The sequence below is a fragment of the Crotalus tigris genome, unplaced genomic scaffold (assembly GCF_016545835.1).
Source record: "Crotalus tigris isolate CLP2741 ecotype Arizona unplaced genomic scaffold, ASM1654583v1 scf7180000017834.3080900, whole genome shotgun sequence".
In the NCBI taxonomy this organism is placed as follows: Eukaryota; Metazoa; Chordata; class Lepidosauria; order Squamata; family Viperidae; genus Crotalus; species Crotalus tigris.
The window spans coordinates 1040530-1064259 of NW_024096662.1; the positions used below are offsets into that span (position 1 = coordinate 1040530).

At 39.4% G+C, this 23730-nt stretch overlaps 1 protein-coding gene across 1 annotated transcript in view; it reads left to right on the forward strand.

The window, feature by feature from the left end:
• Nucleotides 1-2056: 2056 nt before the first annotated feature.
• Nucleotides 2057-23730, forward strand: part of VIL1 (villin 1) — a 31022-nt gene continuing 9348 nt past the window's right edge. Inside the window, exons 1-15 of the mRNA XM_039343228.1 lie at nucleotides 2057-2206; nucleotides 4711-4804; nucleotides 8143-8217; nucleotides 9977-10173; nucleotides 12593-12701; nucleotides 13590-13700; nucleotides 14997-15199; nucleotides 16574-16652; nucleotides 16880-16978; nucleotides 19197-19350; nucleotides 19666-19766; nucleotides 20667-20804; nucleotides 22044-22202; nucleotides 22861-23040; nucleotides 23343-23488. Of these exons, the coding sequence (XP_039199162.1) occupies nucleotides 2085-2206; nucleotides 4711-4804; nucleotides 8143-8217; nucleotides 9977-10173; nucleotides 12593-12701; nucleotides 13590-13700; nucleotides 14997-15199; nucleotides 16574-16652; nucleotides 16880-16978; nucleotides 19197-19350; nucleotides 19666-19766; nucleotides 20667-20804; nucleotides 22044-22202; nucleotides 22861-23040; nucleotides 23343-23488 (1967 nt within the window). The 5' untranslated portion in view covers nucleotides 2057-2084. The remainder of the gene's footprint in view (nucleotides 2207-4710; nucleotides 4805-8142; nucleotides 8218-9976; nucleotides 10174-12592; nucleotides 12702-13589; nucleotides 13701-14996; nucleotides 15200-16573; nucleotides 16653-16879; nucleotides 16979-19196; nucleotides 19351-19665; nucleotides 19767-20666; nucleotides 20805-22043; nucleotides 22203-22860; nucleotides 23041-23342; nucleotides 23489-23730) is intronic.

A 23730-nucleotide genomic window follows, 5' to 3' on the forward strand; every position in this document is an offset into this window, starting at 1 on the left:
CACAATTAATTCATTTATTCGTTCATTCATTTGTACCTTGTCTTTCCTTCAGGTGCTTAAGGCAACATACATAATGCTCTTTCCTTGCATTTGTTTTACATAATAACATATTATTTAACTAATAGCCCAGTGAATTTCCATGGCTAGGAGTTGGTCCAACTAATCCCTATACCTCAAGGTGTTTTTTCTCTTCCATATAACCATTACAGAACCTTATTTTCTATATCTGATTTTCTCATTATAGGAAAATCATATATGTTGCATAATCATCAATGTCCCTATATTATAGATACTACATGTGAATAAACTATAACCTCTCGGAGTAAAAGAGAAAAGATGTACTCTCTCTCATGAATGCCATTATACAGTAAATATAGATATTATATCCTGAAAGAGTATAATATAGTAAGAATAGGCTGTAGGAAAAGTAATGTGCCAAAAATTTGGGACAACTCCTGTTTCACTTGTGATTGTTGAGATTATGTTGTGGAAAATATTCTTGCAAAATCAAAACAAATGGATAAACTTGATAAATTTCATTTATTTCTTTATCCTATTTATATGGCTGCCCATCTCACAAAATTTGACTTTGGGTGGCAGACAATAAAAAAATGAAATGATATTTTAAAAGTTTCACTATTAAAATGATATTATTATTATTATTAAAAGGCTAAGTGAGAGCATCAGATATTAAAAACAATGATGTCACCTCATTAAATCACTATTTCCTTCAGACCTGTTGACCCTCCAAGTTTTGAGGGAAGTCTGAAAGGACAACTAGGATGGGGCCCGTCTCACCTGGGGTTGGGGTGAGTATGATGTTCCTCCACAGGATGGGTGCTACAGCAGAAAATAAAATATTATAAAGGCAAGGCAGAAATCATTTGCATTTACATTACTGAGAATGTTGGATGTATTAGCTGGCACTAGGATTTTGCTGAGCTGCTAAAATTTGAGACCACTGAGGAAGTATTTGACTCTGGTCTACTCAGTGTCAAATTTCCTTTGGCACTTGGAAACACTTTTGTCTCCTCCCCATGACATTCTACTACTACATTCAGGCAAAAATACTGAACTTTTCCCAGAGGACAATGTTTCAACTATGTACTCTTTTCTGATCTATGATCATAATAAAACTATTCAGTTTGATTTGATTCATCATGTATTATTGCATGCAATTAGCTCTCAGAAAATCTGGACCTGTATTTCAATTGGACATTTTCGGCCTGCTTATCTTTTGTCCCTCTTTACTCTTGAGTAATTTTTCCAGAGCAGATAAATTAGTTTTATGTTCACAGGGTAGATAAAGAGGGAGTCTAATTCTCATGCTCTTTCACAAAATGGTTGCCAGTCTGTCTAATCACAAAACAACCATAATGGTTAAAATATTGGACTGAGCCTGGGAAGGTCCAGTTTCACATGGAAACTCACTGTGTGACTTTGGGCCAATAACTCACTCTTAACACAGCCTATCTTGTGACGATCAGTTGCAGGGATAACCCCCTATAAGCTGCCTTGAACTCTTGGAAGAAGAGCAGGAAAGAAATATAATAAATAATAAATAGCTACACAAGAATAATAAAAACTAAACAAGACAAACAGAATGATAACTTTTTTTAAAATAAAAAACAGAAGCATTACTCCTTTGGAGAGTATATCATTATTATGAAGAAAATGATTTGTTCTGAGCCTCAGTGGAGCAATTGACAATCTGGTTTGTTATTTCCAAATTAGCAGGAAGACAAGGACCAAGGAGGAAGAGTAAATTAAATGCAATGAAATGATGACCAGCCTGTCTGAGGGCAAACTTACAGCTACTCAAGAACACTCAGTAAAACCATCCATCCATCTTTTTTGCCCAGGATTGAAAAAAAGGTGGTGGTGGGGTGTTACCACCATAAAGTGGCAAGCAGGCTGCATTTGTTTCTCTGGAGGTCACAGGTGAGGCAGGCTTCCTCCAAAAGAACAGGTGAGTAGTCTTTCAATTGCGAGCTAGATCTTAAACCAGGCCAAGGACACAACTCAGGTGGATCTGCAGGGACTTTGGCTCTCCTTCTTTCCTTCCTAGGCATTCCTGCCCTTATATGGCAAAAGCTGGTGGCGACAGAGGGAAGGAAGGAACAAAGGTCGCCCTGGCACTTCCTCTGTTCAGGCACAGTCTTTCTCCAAGGTGCTGCGTGCCCACTAAGCAGACACCACAGCCAAGGTAAGAGGTTTGTTCTGGGGATGTAGAGAGCCGGCTCCTGGCACTGGCCCCACTGGCCAAGATCAGGAACTGTGGGGAGTGGGTTGGGGTGTGTATATGTTGCATTCTGGTGGAGCCTGAACCCCAGCTTGTCCATGCTCCAACTTGGTTTATATAATATCACAGTTGCCGTGCTCCAAGATAAGGACTGAAAGCAGTGTGTTTGCAGTGTGATAGCTGAGAAAAACCACAAGCTTTACAATCCAGAGAGGAGGCTTCTCTTGAGCTGCTCTGATTCCAGTGCTGTCATGGGTTTCCCCAGTATGAGAAGCCTTTCTGAATGGAGGATAGCAGAATCCTCCTGTTTAACTCTTAATTTTGTACCAATCAAGGAGAATATTTATAGCTTGGGGTTGAAATGAAGGGTCCTTGGTGCTCTCTGAGCTTGCTCGTTTCCTTGCAGATGTTTCATTACCTAAATTAGATAACATCATCAGTGCACTGTTGATGTCACCTAATTTGGGTAATGAAAACGTTTGCAAGAAAACAAGCAAACTCAGAGAGCACCAAGGACCCCTCTTAAATTTGTTAATGCACAAATTAAGATTCTGCAGTCTAGCTGGAGAATCTGTGTGGACCTTTGGTTTGAGAAGGGAAGAGTCACATTCAGGAAGGAAGGAAAAGCTTCCCATAGATGGTAGATCTGTTAGTCCATGCTTTGGATGAAAGGGAATTGGCAAAGAAAATGCAGAATGCAGAGTCTTAGATTCAGAAAGAACCATGTGAGCCTCTCCATGGGATTAAGGAGGTTCCTTTGAAGGCTGTCATTTGAGAATTAGGGTGCCTAATGAGATAATAGTTGCATTTGCTTAGATTTGCCCTGTTACAACTGGGTAACAGTATGACAGATATTGGAAAGTCAGTTCTCCAACAACAGCTGAAGCTTTTAAGTCTCCCTTATCAGTCAGGTTTACCTCTACAGATAATCTTTGACTTATGGACCACAACTGAGCCTAAAATTTCTGTACCTAAGCAAGACAGTTATTAAGTGAGTTTTGCCCCGTTTTAGGCCTTTCTTGCCCCAATCACTGCATTTATCAAAGTAGTAATGTGATTCTTAAATGGATGTAACTTACCCATTGACTTTGCTTGTCAGAAGTTCGCAAAAGGTGATCACATGACCTTGATACACTGTAACAGTCATAAATGCATGCCAGTTGCCAAGCATCCAAATTTTGATCAAGTGACCACAGGGATGCTGCAACGGTCATTACAGGTCAAAAATGATCATAAGTCACTTTTTTCAGTGCTGTTGTAACTTCAAATGGTCACCAAACAAATCACTGTAAGTCGAGGACTACCTGTATCACCACAGTTGATTAGCCCCACTTCCTGCCCCAGACCACCACACAACCCACAATTAAAAGATGAGAAATTTCTAGCAGACCCTAATATAAAGTTCAGCTACTTTGACAAAAGATTTCAATGGCTTAAAACTGAAGCAATTTAAAAATTGTATTATGTTAGCCAATGAAGAAAGCTGCTGATTGTCAACATGATAGCAAACTATACCAGACATGGCAATTTCTGCTCATTGCATTGCAAAAAACTTTCCCACTGATTCCGCTGAACATTCTGAGAATTCTCATTAATGTTTCCAAGAGTGAGGGAATGACTGCTGCTCAGGAATGTGAGCAGAAAGCCTCAAATGTAATTCCTGGCTTCTCCAGATAATGCTGGAAGAGATTCCCATCTAAAATCTTGCTGCCAGTCAATGAAGACAATGTTGAGATAAATGGATCAACAATGCGTCTTGATTTCCATATTCCTCTTCCGGAAATTGGGATTCTTTTCTTTAAAAATTATCTGAAATTGTCAAGTGAACAACAGCAACAACAATAAATGATAGTGTGGCCCAAGCATATTAAATCTATTTTTAAGACTTCTACGCTGTGTTTCTGTTATGGCATATTACCGAAAAAGCACATACATAAGGAAATGACGCAAATGTCCTGGAGCAAAATGTGCATTAAGCACACTGATAATTATACCCTGCGTTGGAACTTTTCTTCTTATTGGAAAATTCCCAAGGATGCTCAAAGGCCTGCCCTGAAATTCACAGATTAGATGAAGGCAAAACCTTGTGTGCTCTCAATCTCTCTTAAGATGCCTACTGCACTGAGTTTATCTGCCTAATAGTTAAGATCGTAATTCTCCAAAACTGGGCTTGCTAACTATTGATGCTCAAGCTGTACAGGTTTAGCATCCCAAGGAAGTGTGAAGCGTTCATTTAAGCACATGAGCTGAATGAATACAAATGGTAAGATATTCCTTGTCTGCCTATAAATAAATAAATAAGCAAGCAAGCAATATCCAGCTAATTAGAACCAAGTACTGTAGAGATGAAGCCTGGGGATTCCAAGGCTGGCCAAGTTACATCTGGAAAGTTCAAATATAATTTGGCACATGCTATTTATGACCTTGATCGTTGCTAATGTTCTTTTCCATTCCTTGTTCAAATCCAGCTACAAAGGATTGGTCGTCATGCCGGAACTTAATACTAAAGTCACCAAGACTCTGAACAAAACCACACCTGGACTTCAGATATGGAGAATTGAGGTGAGAATAAATGTGAATATGCACAAAAGTGCACAGAACCGATGGACAGAGGTCCTCTGTAGAAGAAAACCAGCCATTGGTGGTATTCTAACCTCCCAGTATTCCACAAGAGCTACCCAACTTGTAATTTCCCAAAGCCTGGAGCCAGCCTCAGGAAAATCAAAAAGGTGTTACCAAAATCTAATATTAATATTGCAGAAAAATGGAATTCTTTAAAACACAAGGCTGAACATACTGGCTATGTGTAATAAATTCAGACTTAAATGTTTATTTTGGCCTTATCTGTTAGGCTTTGATAGTAATTTTATTATCAATTATAATTATAATAGCAAAAACTAATGCAAACTGGAAAAAAAAATAAAAGCAACTTAACGGCTGGTAGTTAATCCCCTATTTTAAGAAATGATCTAGGCATATTTTATGGGAAACAATTTTCAGGAAAAATATTGTAAAAATGTAAGTATGGTAGCAGCCAGGGAAAGGGTTAAGATACAGCAGGCCTAAAGGGCTACCCACTTCCCACCCTTCTTGTTATGCTTCCCAACTCAATTCTGCTCTACATATTTGACATTTATACAGGAAGCTTCTTGTGACTAGCCTGCTCTATGGAGTAAAGTATGCTAAGCAGGGCTGCCTTATACAAGTAGTCCTTGACTTACCACCATTCATTTAGTGACTGTTCAAAGTTACAACGGCACTGAAAATGTGACTTACAACCAGTCCTCCCACTTACAACCTCTGGTCATGTGATCAAAATTTGGGTGCTTGGCATCCTGCCATGTATTTACAATATTTGCAGCATCTTGGGGAGGGGTGTTATGTGATTCCCACCTTCCCAGCCAAATTCCGGCCCACAAAGTCAATAGAGGAAAGCTGGATTTGCTTAAAGACCACTTCACAATTGCAATGATTTGCTTAACAACTATGGCAAAAGAGGTTATAAAATTGGGTTCAGCTTATTTAGAACTGCCTGGCTTAACCATGGAAATTCCCGTCTCAGTTATGGTAGTAAGTCAAGGACTACCTGTAAAGTAAAGGCGAAGTGTAGGAGTAAAGTAAAGCACTCTATATAGGGGACGGTGCTCATCTCTGTTTCTTAGAGGAGGGAGCCAGATTTGTCCAAAGACATTTCTATGGTCATGTGGCCAGCATGGCTATACGCCAAGGCCATGCTGGCTCAGGAATTCTGGGAGTTGAAGTCCATGAGTCATAAAAGAGCCAAAGTTGCCTAGCCCTGGCCAAGGCACACGATACATTATTACCTTTCTACAGAAATAGTACCTTTTTATCTACTCGCACTTGCATGCTTTCAAACTTCTGTGAGCAGGAGCTGGGGCAAGTAACAGGAGCTCACCCCATCCTGCAGTGCTTAGGTCTCAAACCCAGGCTGTCAGCTTTCAGCCGATAAGTTCAGCCCTCCCCACCCTGGACTATCTGTAAAATACAAAATACAGGCAATTATTAATTGGTAGCAAAGGCCTTGGTGCCATCTAGAGACTGTCTGGATTTTTGCAGTCAAGTTACGATAGATAGTCTTCATGGCAGACACAAGGGTTTTCCTCTCTGTGCAAAAGGCAGTTTTAAAGAAAGGATCCTCCTGCCAGTGCAGCAGGGAAAAAAATGATAAAATTATCCCATCCTGTTGGCCAGCGCAATTCTTTCAATATCTCTGGGTTCCAGCAGGTGCTATTTGTATGTATGATTTTCTAAAGCAGTGTTTCTCAACCTCGGCAACTTTAAGATGTGTGGACTTCAACTCCCAGAATTCCCCAGCCAGCATAGCTGGCTGGGGAATTCTGGGAGTTGAAGTCCACACATCTTAAAGTTGCCGAGGTTGAGAAACACTGTTCTAAAGCAAACTGGATCTCAGGGAGGTGGGCGTCTTGGTGGAGGCTCCTCTCCTATGAAATAGCTCCATTCAGGGGCAAGAACTGCCCTTTCTCTTGAGATGGCTCATAAAAAAAAAAAACCCTGCTTGTTCTGGAAGGCCTTCAGAGAACAAGAATGCGACACTGGGAATGAATGTTGAGGGACGAGTGCCTTGTATAATGCTTGTTATTTTACACAGTGATGACCCTTGTGTTGTTTTGATAACTGGTTTTAATTATGTGCATTGTTGAAGTATAAACGGCTTAGAACGGTCTAAAACTGAGGTAATATGAAATTGCATAAACAAACCAGAATGGGCAGGAATGATATTCTGTGTCGCTCTCCCTACTTTCCCCATCAAGAAATCAGGACTTTCAAGAGATCCTGTAAAAAAAAAATGTTTTTAGGGGGACTCTTTGAAGGAGAAGGACGGTATTTCAGAACATAGATTGGGCCGTCTACTTCCTATCCAGCTGTATGTATGATTGAATCTGTAGGACTCAAATGAAGCACATAAAAGGTAGCTCCCAAAGGTGCTTTTCAAATGGTGACAGGACTCTCTTGGTTTTTTTTTTTTTCTTGAAAACTTTTCACTTCTCATGCAAGAAGCTTCTTTAGTTCTTCAGCTTCTTGGTTAAGAAGTGAAATGTCTTCAAGGAAAAAACAAACAAACAAGAAAGTCTAATTGCCTTTTGAAAAGCACCTTTGGGACAACTATGACCGGGATGATTGAGAATCTCCATAGACAGAAAAGATATATTTTAAAAGCTGAAGAAATTTGTCAGAAGAACAAGCAGAGCAGGAGAGAAAAGACAGGTAATCCTCAAGTTACAACCATTCATTTAATGCAGTGGTTCTCAACCTTTCTAATGCCGCGACCCCATAATACAGTTCCCCATGTTGTGGTGACCCCCAACCACTTATTCATCATCGGGTGCCAGGGGCGTGGCCAAAGAAAAGGGGGGGAAATGGCGGACAGCCTTGTTTGGCGACCCCCATGAAATGGTCGTTTGACCCACAGGTTGAGAACCACTGATTTAATGACTTTCAAAGTTACAATGGCACTGAAAAAGTGACTTATGACCAGTTTTCACACTTACAACCATTGCAGCATCCTCAGGGTCACATGATCAAAATTCAGGCGCTTGGCAACTGACATGTATTTATGACTGTTGCCCTGTCCCAGGGTCATGTGATCACCATTTGTAAGCTTCCCATCTGGCTTTCAACAATCAAAGTCAATGGGGGAAAGCCATATTTCATTTAATGACCGCATAATTCATTAACAACTGCAGTGATTCCCTTAATAACTGTAGCAAAACAAAATGTGTAAAATGGGATTCAGTTAACAACTGCCTTGCTTAGCAATGGATATTGGGCTTAACTATGCTGTAAGTCAAGGACTACCTGTTTATGAGAGGTCTTTTTTTTTTTTAAGTCTCCTGATTCTGTTCCCCTTTTCTTTCTAGAACATGGAGATGGTGCCTGTACCACCCAAGACCTACAGGAACTTCTATGAAGGGGATGCCTATATTGTGCTTGCGGTAAAAGGAATTAAGAAAAGTAGAGGGGTGTTTCATATCATCTGAACTATGGGGACTGAATGCTGGGACATAATAAACTTAGAGTGAGGAAGGTGGCTGGCATGGAAGCTTGTGCATGGCTAGGGACAAATGTAAAAATATTTGACACAGATATGCAAAGCTTGCCTTTTTCCATGGGAAGTTCAGCTAATCCTGTACTATTGACAGTGCAGAATTAGAACAGGAGCAATGTTACATACTTTTATTACTGGTTATACATTATTACTGGGGTATCTGCCAGAGCTCATTAAATTGCAGGTAGTTTTCAAAACCACACCTATTTAGATTCCATTTGACTATTTTTTTAAAATCATTTTTTTAGGTCAAAAAACAATTTGGTTTTCTTATTTTTTTTTTTTTGTCAAAAACGTGCCGTGACTGACAGATCATTATATTGATACCAGGGGTCCCCAACGCTTGGGCTGCAGCCCATTCCAGGGTCTTGAGCCATTTAGAACTGGGCCATGGAACGGGCATGTGAGCACATATGTGTGCATCCCCAATTGCATGAGTGGCGTGTAAGTGCATTCACACATTCCATTTGTGCAAGCAGCGGGGCTGTGTGCCCACCGCTTGTGCAAATAGAGCTGTGCGTGCTTGCCCCCCCCATTTGCGTGGAATCATCCCCTTTCCTCCACCCACCCCCAGCCAGTCCACAAAGCCAGAAAGGTTGGGGAACTGTGTTACATATTATGTAGTAGTAGTAGTACATAATGCAAAATATGTGAGAACATAGGTCTCACTTAAAATCTGCACATAGGTGAAAAACTATTGAAAGCTGATGCAGCAGATATTGCAGAGAAGACTTTAATTAATTAAAACACACCCAGTTCAAAGCTCATCTCTGGCATTAGTTTTCAGGTGTGGTTAAGCACCACTTTTTCTCAAACTAGGAATAATTTGTTTTGGCCTTATCTTAAAAGATTATTTTTGAATCTCTACAAGATGATTGATTAGAGCTAATCTTAATCCGAATAGATCCACTGACTATGGAATTTTCCAATGACTTCAATTAATCTACTATAAGTATTTAAGTATAAAAAGAGCCAATACTTCGAACATTCTAACAATTTTATTTATCAAGTGATAAATAAAAGCTTAGTTTTCTCTTGTTTATTTAAAAAACTGTTACACTTTAAATGTTAGCTCCCTTACTACCCTATTTTTGTTTATTGGAAACTTCATTGAAAGCTATATTTGGCCAAAAACTAGTGTAGACATCCAAAATCTATTTCCCATATTCTATTCATTCCCACCTTTTTATTATTTGTGAAATGTGAGAATACACATCTCTTTGCATTGTATATATTCTGGGTTATTGTCATAATGAGATGAAATGTATAAGAGATAGATAGAGGCATAGAAGAAATTGAGTTAAATCTAAGTACAAATCCTGTAATACCTTATTCCTTTGCATGTGATACAAGCAGGTGAAATGTTACAAGCTTACCAAGATAGCTGATCATTAAAAAAAGAGAACTGGTCTGCTTCCTTATTTATTTTACTATATTTTTAACTAAATACAAATTGTTTACGTATTGTTTTTACTGAAGATTTAGAGCTCGTATAAGTGAAATGAAATAGTGGATTACTATTTATAATAGTAAGCAAACTTCATTAATGATCATGTATGGCACTGTGTTGTTTACAGAACTGAGTTTCAGGACTTTGAAATGAACATAGTTGATTTGATGCTAGTTAATCCTTTTTTCTAACTCAGACACACAAGATTCAGAATACGTTCACCTATGACATCCATTTCTGGCTGGGGAGTTCATCATCTCAAGATGAACAAGGTGCAGCTGCCATTTACACAACACAAATGGATGAGTACCTGGGTGGAGTTGCTGTACAGCACCGTGAAACCCAAAGTCATGAGAGTGACACATTTCGGAGTTACTTCAAGGAAGGCCTTGTGTACGTAAGGCTCTGTACCATTCTTTTGGGACCAGTCTGCATAATTTTGGTTTCTTTTTTTTTTTTTCATCCAAGAGTAGAGCTGTCCATGTTGGACAGATCAACAGGTTGATTATCTTGACTAGCAACAGTTGTCCAAAGTAGCTCTGCTGTGGATTTAGAAATATGTGTCTGTTTTTCATGTGTTTTCTATATGCAATTTTGGTCTACAATATTTGGAATTAAGAAAAAACAAAATAGAGCTAATTTGGATGGGCAGAGTGACCAGGGTTGTGTTCTGACCCAAGTGGTCACGGCAAGGCAAGCCTCTAGAGCAGTTGTCTTCAAATTTGGCCCTTTTAGGACTTGTGGACTTCAACTCCCAAAATTCCTCAGCCAGCATGGCTTGCTGAGGCATTCTGGGAGTTGAAGTCCACAAGTCATAAAAGGGCCAAGTTTGAAGACCCCTGCTCTAGAGAGTTCTTTATTTCTCTTAAACAATGTTCTAGCCAATCACCCTCCAAAACCAGTTAAGGCTCCATCCTCATGGTATCCTGAAGGCAGCCATCCTGACTGCCCCAAACAACAGTCCCCTATAGTACAAAGAAAGCCCACAGAGTAAGAGCATGCTCATAGGGCAAGGTCCTGGATTCTAAGCCCAATCCACCAGCAGTGCCCAGGCCCAATACAAGGGCAGTCCTCAGGACAAGAAACAGGTCTCAGAAAAGAAGCAGTTCCAAAGCCCCAGTGAAGCAGGCTACCAGAAAAGGGCGAGGTCCAAAACAAAATGCAAAGAGCAATCTTCCAAGGGAGGCAAGGCAAACAGCAACAGGCACAATAAAAGCCGGGGGAGTGTGAGCCAAAACAAACAATTGTTTGGCAAAGACTAACTCCCCGCGGCTTCTCCTTAAGTTGCTCCCCTCCAGGTGTTCCTAGTGAGAAGGGGTGGGGCAACCTCCTCCTGAGTAGCCTTGCAGCCCTACTCTCCACCCTCCTTGCCCTTGGATCAGTGGAGCAGGCAGCTGTTCTTCATCAGAGGAGATTGGCTGGCTATCAGCACCACTGCCGGCAGATCTCTGTCTGGTGGACCACCTCTCCCAATGCCTGAGGGACCTGGAACAGCATCATCCTCAGCCCCTGGTATGCTTTCCCTGTTGGGACGGTCCCAGCTCCAACTCTTCCTCCTCCTCCTCTGAACTGGCCTCTGAGGGGGCCATGACAGGTTGTAAGGTGAAACTTAGAATTGATTTAGCCAGGGGATCATGAAGTCACGTCGGTTTTGTTGTGTGCTTGGAGTGGTCCTCCAATATATTAAAAAAAAATGTTATAACAAAGTTATAAACAAAAGATAGGGGAAGGGAATCAGGAGTGGCTGCTCAAGAATCAAAAAATGAAATAAAATTATAGCAAGGTTTTGTCTGATCAATTGCCTAAACCAGGGGTCTTCAAACTTGGCCCTTTTATGACTTGTGGACTTCAACTCCCAGAATTCCTCAGCCAGCACCCCTTTTATGACTTGTGGACTTCAACTCCCAGAATTCCTCAGCCAGCACCCCTTTTATGACTTGTGGACTTCAACTCCCAGAATTCCTCAGCCAGCACCCCTTTTATGACTTGTGGACTTCAACTCCCAGAATTCCTCAGCCAGCATGAGGAATTCTGGGAGTTGAAGTCCACAAGTCATAAAAGGGCCAAGTTTGAAGACCCCTGGCCTAAACAAACTCTATTGCTTGTTATTTAAAGCAAGCTGAAATTCATAATCTTTGGAACAAGCAAGAGACCACGATTAAGGCTGTTCTTTTACTCCATGGTAAAGAGCTTTAGCCACAGGACATTTTAATGGAAGTGGAATAAAGGTGTCACCACTGCTGCAATGAGAGATGGAAAAAATATATATTCATCTTTCAGATGAGTAAGTGTATTACTTATTATACAGAATTATTTAAATTCTGTATGGAGAAAGTAGTACAGTAATGCCCATTGATAGTATTGCACAGAAGCTGAATGTTTTATGCAGAACTTAATATATGAATATTTGTGGATTTACAATTATGGATTTAAAATAATGATGACTCGGTTCATCATGCAAACCCATTATGCTTAGCCACTTTTTGTTGGATAAGCTATACTTGGTTAGATTCACACAACACGCTAAGCCATAAATCATAGTTTCCCGTCAGAATGGCTAGACTTAGTGTGATGTTTATGACAAAGAGCAGCTTGAAAGAAGGTGAATGGCTGAATGGTCTGAAGATAGAAGTGGAAAGCAAGGAAAACACGAAGACATACAGGATATTGGATAATAAAGACTCTCTGTCTATTCTCACATGTGGCATATCGGGGAAAGATTTTTTTTTCCATTTTGTGGAGGACTGAACTTATTATCATGGTGGAGTTACATTGTCTACAGTCCACAAATCACCCTGTATTTCTTCTGTAGGTATAAGAAGGGTGGTGTGGCCTCAGGCATGCAACACGTGGAAACCAACACGTACAATGTGCAACGGCTACTGCATGTAAAGGGGAAGAAAAATGTAGTGGCTGGAGAGGTAGGTCTGAGGTCAAAGAGGAAGAGGATGGAAAGGGCTAGTATGGGGGTAGGCAATCTTGGCTCTTTTATGATCGTGGACTTCAATTCCCAGAATTCCTGAGCCAGCCATGTGGAGGGGAAAGGGAGAGGTTTCCAAGCTGAGCCATGCTGGCTCAGGAATTCTGGGAGTTGAAGTTCATGAGTCATAAAAGAGCCAAGGTTGCCTACCTTGAGCTATCTGGGTTAAAATACAGATAATCCTCGACTTAAAACAGTTTGTTTAGTGACCATTCAAAGTTACAACACTTAAAAAAGTGACTTATGACTGTTTTTCACACAATCATTGCAGCATCTTCATGGTCATGTGATCAAAATTCAGACACTTGACAACCGACTCATATTTATGATGGTTGCAGTGACCCGGGGGTCATGTGATCCCTTTTTGCGTCCTGACAAGCAAAGTCAATGGGGAAGCTAGATTCACTTAACAACCATGTTACTAACTTTACAACTGCAGTGATTCACTTAACAACTGTGGTCGTAAAATGGGGTGAAACTCAACACATGTCTCTCTTAGCAACAGAAATTTTGTTGTGGTTGTAAACTGAGAACTACCTGTACCAGGTACTTTAGGATACTTTTGCCATTTATAAAGGGAGCCATAAAATCATACTCATCCCTGTACTCTGGCAAGATCTGAATCTCCTATGAAATGTTTAAATTTTTTAGATTTACTAGCACTTTTATGCTCATGACATAGCCATGGGATCACTACTTTTGCAAATGTTGGGCTTCTATCCTTGATAAAGTTGCTTCCCCTCCCCCCCCCAGAATACCCTTCCTTGAGAATCCAGCTGTGGTTCCTTTATTTTAGTCTTCTCTCAGCTCTGTTGCTTTTCTTGAATAGGTGGAGATGAGCTGGAACAGCTTCAATTTGGGAGATGTCTTTTTGTTGGACTTGGGGAAGCTCATCATCCAGTGGAATGGTCCGGAAAGCAACCGCTTGGAACGGCTGAAGGTGTGGCAGGTGTAAATGGAGGAAGCTGGGTGGAGAGACAGGGAAAGAGGAGTTTGGACTTTGAGCTTTGTGCAATGATGGATATAAGGAAATTTGATACCTGAAATCTAAAAACAAGAACCCCTGTAGCTAACAGCACACACATATTAGAAATAGAAATAGGAAGCAAACGTAGCCACTACCAGTATATCATCTATATTGTTTTGTTTATATGTGTTCAGTGGGAGAAGATTTTTTGGGTATTTGGTTATATTGTTTTTATTTTATTGTTGTTTTGTTGGTATATGTTTATGTATTGTTAGCCACCTAGAGTCTCTATGTTGGGATGGGTGGCCATATAAACCACTTAAGAAAAGAAAGGAAACAGGACAATGGGATAAATCTTTTTAAAAAGAATGCCATGGAACATTTTCTGAATCATCTTGAGAAGTAGTTCACTATGGAAGCAAATAGCCACTCAGGAATTGATGTAGTTCAACAGCCATTCATAAATTCATAAATGCGTTCAAAAAGCTATTGTCATTTTCATCCATTCTCTAATAGATATACTTAACCAGAAGATATTGAAATATATTAATTCTAATGTGAAGCAAAAAAAGAGAGGAAAGAGATTACTGCAGTATTGTAAACGGTTCATCTTTGGAAATTGCTCCTCTCCTTAGCAACCTATCCCTCCCATGCCATATTCTGGGCTTAAGATTTTTTTAGGACATGCCCTTTGCATTCTTGAATCAATACCACAAATAAACAGCTGAGAGTATAAAGGATACTTTGAGTATGTACATGCTACTTGTTCAATAATACAGTTTAGCGAAATTAAAATTTTAGTGAAATGCAGTGGCACAATCTAGCTGATGGTTTCCTTATTCTCCATTTCTCCAGATGTTAACTAGCATCTACTTTATTTCAGCACTCATGAACAACTCAAGAATGCCCTCACTTTGAACAACATTCTCATAATTTATCTTCTTCAGAAATTTCCACCCTGGAAATATCTGTCGTTCTCCAAATTCTGTTGCATGAAAAAAGTCATACTCACCTTCTTCCTGTAGCAGGAATGAAATCAAATGTTAAGGAATCTACTGTAGGATTGCTTCTCTATGAGTTACTTGAGGTTGCCAAATTTCTGATCTGTGTGTGTGTGTTTGTTTGTTTGTTTGTGTGACACAATCATGTAGGGCTTGAGCCACAATATAGTATCCAGTCTTATTTCTGGATCTCTCTGTTAGTTCAGCACTATTCTGATTTTCTTTTGCAACTTCTGACATTGCCTTGGGATGGTGACCTTTTCCACAGGGCATGAATCTAGCCAAAGACATTCGTGACCGAGAGCGTGGTGGCCGAGCACACGTGGCTATAGTGGATGGTGAGAATGAAGATACATCTCCTGCACTCATGAAAATCATGTTCTATGTGCTCGGAGAGAAGAGAAACATCCAACCAGCCATTCCAGATGCTGTAGTGGACCAGAAAATGAAATCCTCTCTGAAGCTCTACCAGTGAGTATTACTAGGACCCAGAGGAAGGCAAAAATGTTGCGTGGACCATGTAGTTGCAGGAAAGAAGGGCAAATCTTTAGGTGCAAATCAGAATGAGAATTTCTTCACTGTTCCAAGAAAACAAAGATTCACTCTAAAGCATTTTTACCCTTATTGGGCTATTATATTACATTAGCCAAATAACTCTCTACTGGATAGGGGCTGCACTTAATGGTTTTGGAAAGATGGGGGCAGAAACATGGTAAGCAGGACAATAATATAAAGATGTCATATGATACATATGGGTGAACCCAGTATTATGTTCTCTTGCACTTTTACCAAATATGAAAGGATTTTTACATGAATAAAATGCTATTTTAAAGATTTATGTTCCCACCTCCAAGTGATGAAAGGCTGCATTGCTGGTTGTGGGCAAGTGTAATTAGAGAGGGTCTGGAGGCCACAAGAACAGGATTTGTGAGACAGGCAATCCCAATTCATCTCCGCATACAACCATGGAACTTCAAGTGATTTCTATAACAGCCTCAGACTCTACCTTTGTTATTTGGCAACACTAGTGTTGCCAAATGTTTCTTAATTTCAGTTCATAAAAATTATCCATGTTACAGTATATGGGTTAGTAATGGTGGAAGGCATCTAACAGCCTCTTACTGCCTGCATCCCTCCAGATATATCAGTCTACATCTCCCATCAACAACTGGACATGAAAGAGAAAAATTTGAGGAAGACTACAATAGAAACAATGGTCCTTAGATGTTTGGAGGGAATATTAAGACCATGTGCACAGGAAAGAGGCCCTAGAAGAGGTTTCCATTGCCTACCAGTGTTTTGGGAGACACACTACTATATTTGCAATAATAAAACAAAACTAAAGCATTAAAGAGTCTTCCTCAGAAATCATGTTTTATATATCTGAATAAAAAATCTAATGTGAGCTATTTATGCTATTTCCAAACTGGGTAACTTTGTAAATCTGGCTGGGAGATTCTCTAAAAGATGAGGTTCCATATGCTACATATTAGCCCAATCATATTTTTTTTGTTGTGGAGATCGTATGTTGTAAACTACCAGGGGAAGAGTGGATGGTTTCACACGAGGGCTGGCAAGCACACATGTGCGTGCACAGCTCCATTTGCACAAGCAGTAGCCCGGGTACCCACCACTCGAGCAAATGGAGCGTGCACGCATATGCGCTCACCCGTTGCTCACACAAGTGGGGATATGCACGCGCACACACGCTCACACACTGCTTCCACGGCCCAGTTCCAAACAGCCCACGACTCAGTAGTGGGCCACAGCCCGGGGGGTTGGGGCGCCCTCTTGTAAGCAACCCCTTAAGATTTGTTCTATGACAACACTCTGTTTTCTTCCAAGTGTCTCTGATGTAGAAGGGAATCTACTTGTGCAGGAAGTTGCTATCCAGCCCCTTACCCAAGACCTCCTGAAGCATGAGGTAAGAGACTTCCTTGAAGTTTGTACATTTGTTGGTGGAGGGAAGAAGCAATGAAATACCTCAGTGCCCACTTTCTACTGCCACTTCAATCCCAAACTGAGAAGCAAAAGAGGGTATACTTTAAGAGATAATTTGACAATTATATCTGCAAGGAAAAAATGTGTGCTGTTCACCCAGCTGTCTCCTAATAAAACAGCTTAACAGGAACCTGCTTTATCTCTTCTTAGGATTGCTACATCTTGGACCAAGGTGGTATGAAGATCTTTGTATGGAAGGGCAAACACTCTAGCAAGGAAGAGAGGCAGCAGGCCTTGTCAAGGGCCTTGGTGAGTAAAGATGCGATTATGTGGACAAATGACTTTCAGATGGAAGCAAAGCTGGGACCATCATGGAAAAGTTTCAGGAATCTTGGCCATCCTAGGAGAGGGTTTCCATATTTGTTCTCCTAACTTTTAAAGGGATTGCAGTTCTTTTGACTCATCATCACCGGTATGATTTTGAACCAAAATATGGCTATTGCAGCCCTGTCTTTACTCTTTGCGTCCTTTTCCATTTTATAGGACTGGGTAGATATCAATAAAACAAAGAAGAAAGTATACAACATGAAATGAAAACTTCCTCTGTTCCTAATTGTAGGAATTTTTACAATAATATTTGTGGTTTGGAGAGTAAATTCTAGGTAATATTAACTCAGATTCCTCAAAAACTAAAAAAAGCCTGGTTATGAAATATTAAGTGAAGGATAACTACTAATGCTTACTAGAATTAACAGGAGACAATTTATGACACAAAGGAAAATCCATTATATGAAGATGAAAAATTATGTTTAGATAAAAAATAATCTCAAGCTTTTTCTCCACCAAATGAGCAAAAAATACATAAATATTAAAATAGTTGCCTTTTTAAAAAGAAAATGATCTAAGTGATTGGCTTAACTTAACAAATATGGATATTCTTTTTTTGGAAGGTTGGGATTTAATATATGGTTGGCATGCATATTTAATTTTTAATAAGAAAGTTGATCGGACTTTTAAATCACATATTTTGAGGAATGCCTTACTTCGTGTTTGGAAGAAGTATTATTATAGATTAAATTATAAAATACCTATCTGGGGGATTCCCAGACATGCAATTGAGGGAACTTCTAAGGGGACAAATTTTGATAAAATCTTGTATAAAGAATTGTTAATTCGCTCTGGTTCGAATTGGCATTTGAAATCCCTAGATGTATTAAGGCATCAAAATATTCTACAGTCATGGTTTCAATATTTACAAATAGTGGACAGATGGACTGTAGATAAGAAAGAGGGAATAACATTAGAAGATAGACAATTGGTTATTCAGATTAAAAATCAAAGTCCGGCTCATATAAAAAGAATATACAATGTTTTATTAGAGTTAGATTTGGAAACAGAATTGGTTAAAGACTGTATGATTAAATGGGCTCAGAATATACAGGAGCCGATCTCATTGGATTTATGGGAGACAATTTGGATAAGAAATGTTAAATTTACACAAGCTCAAAATTTGAGAGAAAATTTTTATAAAATGTTTTATAGATGGCATTTAGATCCTAAAAAATTATCTTGTATGTATTCCAATATACAGCCCAAATGTTGGAGATGTGGCAATAATGATGCGACATACTTTCATATTTGGTGGAATTGTAAAAAAGTAAAGGCTTTTTGGATTATGATTTGGTGGAACATTCAAAAGATTTTTAGAAAAAAGATAAAGTTTACTCCTCAACTATTTTTACTTGGTATTTTTGTTGACTTAAATGAAAAAGAAACTGATGTTGAATTTATTAACTGCAGCAAGGTTATTAGTAGGTTTATATTGGAAGAAAGATTCCTTGCCTACTTTAGAAGAATGGATATTTAAAGTATCTAGTTTTGCAGAAATGGCAAAAATTTCTGCTTATTTAAAGGATCATACACAAGAAAGATATATTATTGTATGGGGAAGAGGGATAGATTATATTCAGAAAAAGTATGGAATTAAAAAGTTTCATTTATTTTATGAATGAATATTAAATATTATAGATAATTGTTTCATAGGTTATGGAGTTAAAGGTTAATTATGATAAAAAAATCTCTTTTTTCTTTTCTTTTTTTTCTTTTTTCTTTAAATTATTATAAATTTTGTTATTATTAACCCTGTATTCTGCTCTGGGAAGTGAAGGGAGGGGGGTTGGGGGTGGGAGGGAGGGTAAGGGGTTTTTTTTTTCTACTTTAAAATTTTATTGTATTTTTATAAATGCTTGTATGTTAAAAAATAAAAAAATTTCAATAATAAAGATACCCATAACAACATAAAAAGAAAATGATCTAAGGATTATTTTAATTTCTTGTGGCATGATACCTCAATTATAATTCACCAAATAATCCTATTTAAAGCATTTTTTTCTGTTATAAAGAAGTTTCTATTTTAGATAATTTACAGGAGACTAATAAGTTCTTTTGAATGAAACTGTTGGCTGCCTATGGAAGAGAAAAAAACCAGTATGATTCCTATTATGATATTATCCATTTTCCATTTCAGGGTTTCATCAAAGCAAAAAACTATCCAGCTACCACTAGTGTGGAGACTGAAAATGATGGTTCTGAATCTGCTGTTTTCAGGCAGCTTTTTCAGAAATGGACAGTTCACAATCAAACCACTGGCTTTGGCAAGACTCATACAATTGGAAAAATAGGTAAGCACTGAAGTCTGTATGCAGCAGAGGAGCAATTAGGCAGAGGTAGCTTCTGTCAAGTATGGACTTAGCCCTACAGGTTCTTTGCCATCATGATTGTATTGTAGCACTAAGAATAATAGAACAATAGTTAAAGGGTGACAAACAGTAGAGGACTTATATTAAAAGTACCTTTTCACGAATTCCATCCATACAATCAAAGCCTGTTCCATCTTGTTGCTATCTATTCTTTATGCAATAATCTGGGCTTGTACAAAAGAGCTGCTCATTTCAAGCCTATCTACCTGTTAACTTTCTCTGTCTCCCTTACAACAGCCAAAGTGGAGCAGGTGAAGTTTGATGCCACTACTTTGCATGCCAGGCCTGAGATGGCTGCCCAGCACAAGATGGTTGATGATGGTTCTGGAGAGACACTGGTAAGGAATATCTTTGCCTTCCGAAAAACCCACAAAATATAGTATCTGTATCAGTGGTTCCACTAGTTGAGGAATGGCAACATTTATGCCATGTAGGTACAAAGACTCATCCAGTAAGGGGAAGAAAGCATACCACTTCATAGTATGGAATTAATTAATTAAATCGATTGCTTTGAAATAATGAATCTTCCTATTTTTCCAAACTCATCAGCGAGATGCATTTGCACTATAAAGTTAGAATCTGTTGGATTCCTTGAAGACCATTTGATCAAAATATAGGATTGAAAGGTTTTAGCTAAATAATAAACTTCTACAGTAGTGGGAGAGATCATCAAGCTTCTGCAGTAAAGAAGCCATTGGTTAAATTCTAAGTTCATTTATTCAATTTGCATATGTTTCAGGATTATTTTTCCTAATCTTATGGCAGCCTTCAATTAGAGTACAGGAGTTGCTTGTTTCCCAATATTCTTGACAGTAGAAATTTACTCAGCTTTTTTTGCCTGAAACTTTATACAAAAACATCCATATTGAAGCACATCACTGTAGCCACAACTGTTAAATCTGAGTTTGTAGACAGGTATTTTGCTTTAGATGAAAGTGGAGATTCCTCCATTTTGCACCTGTAATTAATTTACTGCCCTTTAAAAAAAACAAGTACAGCAGAAAATAATTGCACACAACACTGTTCTATATACTTATCACTCCCAACTCCCAAAATGTGATTCACTTTTCATAATATGAAGGATATAATTTTTATAGTTAGGTGGGGAGACATGAGACCCTCAGTTTCCAGTTATGGGGATCCTTCATGTTAACTTTGCCCACATAATTGGTTATACAAAGGACTCTATTTTCTTACATAATAAGCATCTTGCCCTAATTTTGTACTTTCCTTGACAGGTTTGGAGAATTGAGAACTTAGAACTGGTGCCAGTGGAGGGTCGCAGCATTGGGCATTTCTACAGTGGTGACTGCTACCTTATCCTCTACAAATACTTAGTTTATAACAAGATACACTACATCATTTACATTTGGCAGGTGAGCATGCAAAGAAAGGAACAGATAGAATGAAAATGCAGCATAGCCAGAGAAGATGCCGATTGAGAATCAAATGCCACCCAGAAGATGACTTTTGGTCACAAGGCACAAATGTAGTCCAGGACTTATTTGCAAATTGTAGTCAACAATTTTTTGGGGAGGGACTGAGGTTCATCAGAAATGCACTACCTTGGAACTGTGCTCTTTGGGTCACGCATCATCTTCAAAAGTTGAAACTATAATTTCTTTTTTTAATGTTTTATTGATTTTCTAATTTTACATTTAAGTATTTAAAAAGCAACGTGACGGATGAGTTAATCCAGTGATGGCGAACCTTTTAGAGACAGAGTGCCCAAATTACAACCCAAAATCCACTTATGCATTGTCGAGTGCCAGGTGGGTGTGGCCCATTGGGTGGGCATGGCTGCAGGTGCAATGGCAGACTGGGTGGGACTAAAAAGTTCAATCAATTCCAACTTTGCAAGATCTTTTTTTCCCCTGCGAGAAATTGAAATTGACTGATCGAACCTTTTTTTTTTTTTGCACACGGCGGTAGAGGCCTAAAGCGAAAAGGTTTTATAAAACCCAGCTGAAGGCCTAGGACTGGGGTGATGGCGCGTGTGCCCAAAGAGAGGGCTCTGAGTGCCACCTCTGGCACCCGTGCCATAGGTTCACCACCACTGAGTTAATCGATAATTCAATGACATACAAGTATCTTTTAGTACCAGTCTCAAACTACCACATTAAATATTCCCTCTCTTTTCCCCTTGGTATTTACTGTCTCATGTTTAAACTAATACAATTCTTATTCTATCAATTAAATAAAAATAACATTCTTACATTTATCGATCATTTTTAGCTTATACACATCAAGATTATTTTAACATTCAGTCTTTATAGACAATCAATGTCCTAATTAGTTTTTCCCAATTTTTAGTGAAACTATAATTTCTTATGAGAAAGAGAACCAACACTGGGAGCAATGATAACTGCACATTAATTTAAAATAAAATTTATTCTTTTACTGTGGCCTGGCACTCTTCACTCAAAAGCCACATGTGACTCTTTACCAAAAGAAAGTTGAGCACCTCCGCACTAAATACCGATATAAAAATTCACAAGACGGTCAAGGATGATAAAGTTTCCAAGATTCCTTAATTAGAAATCTTTTGAACTCCAGTGGAGAACAACTGGAATGTTCTCCGGAAGGGTTCGATGGGTTTCCTCTTTGCTTTCCAGGGCCGTCATGCCACCAAGGATGAGATTACTGCCTCTGCCTATCAAGCTGTCACTCTGGATCAACAATATAATAATGAACCTGTACAGGTGCGAGTGACTATGGGCAAGGAACCTGCTCATCTTATGGCCATTTTCAAAGGACGCATGGTGGTGTATTCGGTAAGTAGGGGAGAGGCAGACTGGAAGATAATTTACCTGTTTTCATTCCCCCTATCCAGTAAGGTCTAACACAGAGATGGTGGAGATGATCTCTAATAGGTTATCCCAGAGGCTCTGCCTGGCGTTGGGATAGAGGCCTATCTTCCTTTTCCTGCTAAGCATTTTTCTAACCTCAATTGTCTTCTTCTGAACCATGCTATTATCAGTCCTTCTGTTGGGGTTAGTAGCAGTTTCTGGCATGTGGGATAAGTGAAAGGATAAGTTAGTATGGAAAAATTATAAGAAGTAAAGGATTAAGCACTTTGCCTCCCAGCATGACTGCCCTAACTAGATTTGGAGGGAGAGAGGGAGGAAGGGAGGGAGGGAGGGAGGGAAGGAAGGAAGGAAGGAAGGAAGGAAGGAAGGAAGGAAGGAAGGAAGGAAGGAAGGAAGGGACTGATGTTTCCAGACAGCAATTTCCAGAGCCAAATTTATTTACTAATATATTTCTGTCAAAAGGTTGGGTTTTTTTTTTTACTCCTTAATACATTTTCTGTTCTGAAAGACAGTGAGAGATGAAGGGGGAAAACTTGGGATATTGATAAGTAGAAGGTACAGTGCTCACCTTTATTGTCCGCATTTAGTTTCTATTTTCTTTTCTTTTTTCTTTCTTCCCCAGGGTGGTACTTCCCGAGCTGGTAATACGGAACCAGAACCTCCCACCCGTCTTTTCCAGGTTCATGGGACTAACGAATACAACACCAAGGCTTTGGAGGTGGCTCCCAGGGCCTCCTCCCTCAATTCCAATGATGTCTTCATTCTTAAAACCCAGAGTTGCTGTTACCTCTGGTACGGTAAGGTAGGTACTGTGTACCATGATGGCGAGGCTCATGCATTAGAAATAAGCACTGAAACCCTAATTTCAGCATTGCATGCAAGATAGTAGAATTTAATAAACAAGGACATATGTCAACCAAGGACTAAGTTAATGGATGGGTAGTAATTCCTAAGAGCAATAGATTCCTGGTAAGAGGAGGGAGACCATAACTGGCATCTAAATCTCAAGCTGGAAAGAAACAGGCAAGGAATGGTTTAATAAGTAGCACAATTCAGATCCTCCCTGATCATTTTCATAACTTACTACACCGGTTCTTTCCACAGGGCTGCAGTGGGGACGAGCGAGAGATGGCCAAGACTGTTTCCGACCTGATCTCCAGGACGGAGAAAGTTGTGGTAGCAGAAGGCCAGGAGCCTGCAGCATTCTGGGTTGCACTGGGTGGGAAGTCTCAGTATGCCAACAACAAAAGGTATTATCTTCCCAGCATCTGGAGAAGGTGCTCTGTAAAGGGGAAGAGGGGAGGACCAATGTGCTCTAGGGCTATGCAAACATTTGCAGTGGTGGTGCAGGCTAACTCTGCCAGACGTTTGATCCTGACTGGCTCAAGGTTGACTCAGCCTTCCATCCTTCCAAGGTTGGTAAAATGAGGACCTAGATTGGGCAATATGCTGGTGCTATGAACTGCCCAGAGTGCTGTAAAAGCACTATGGA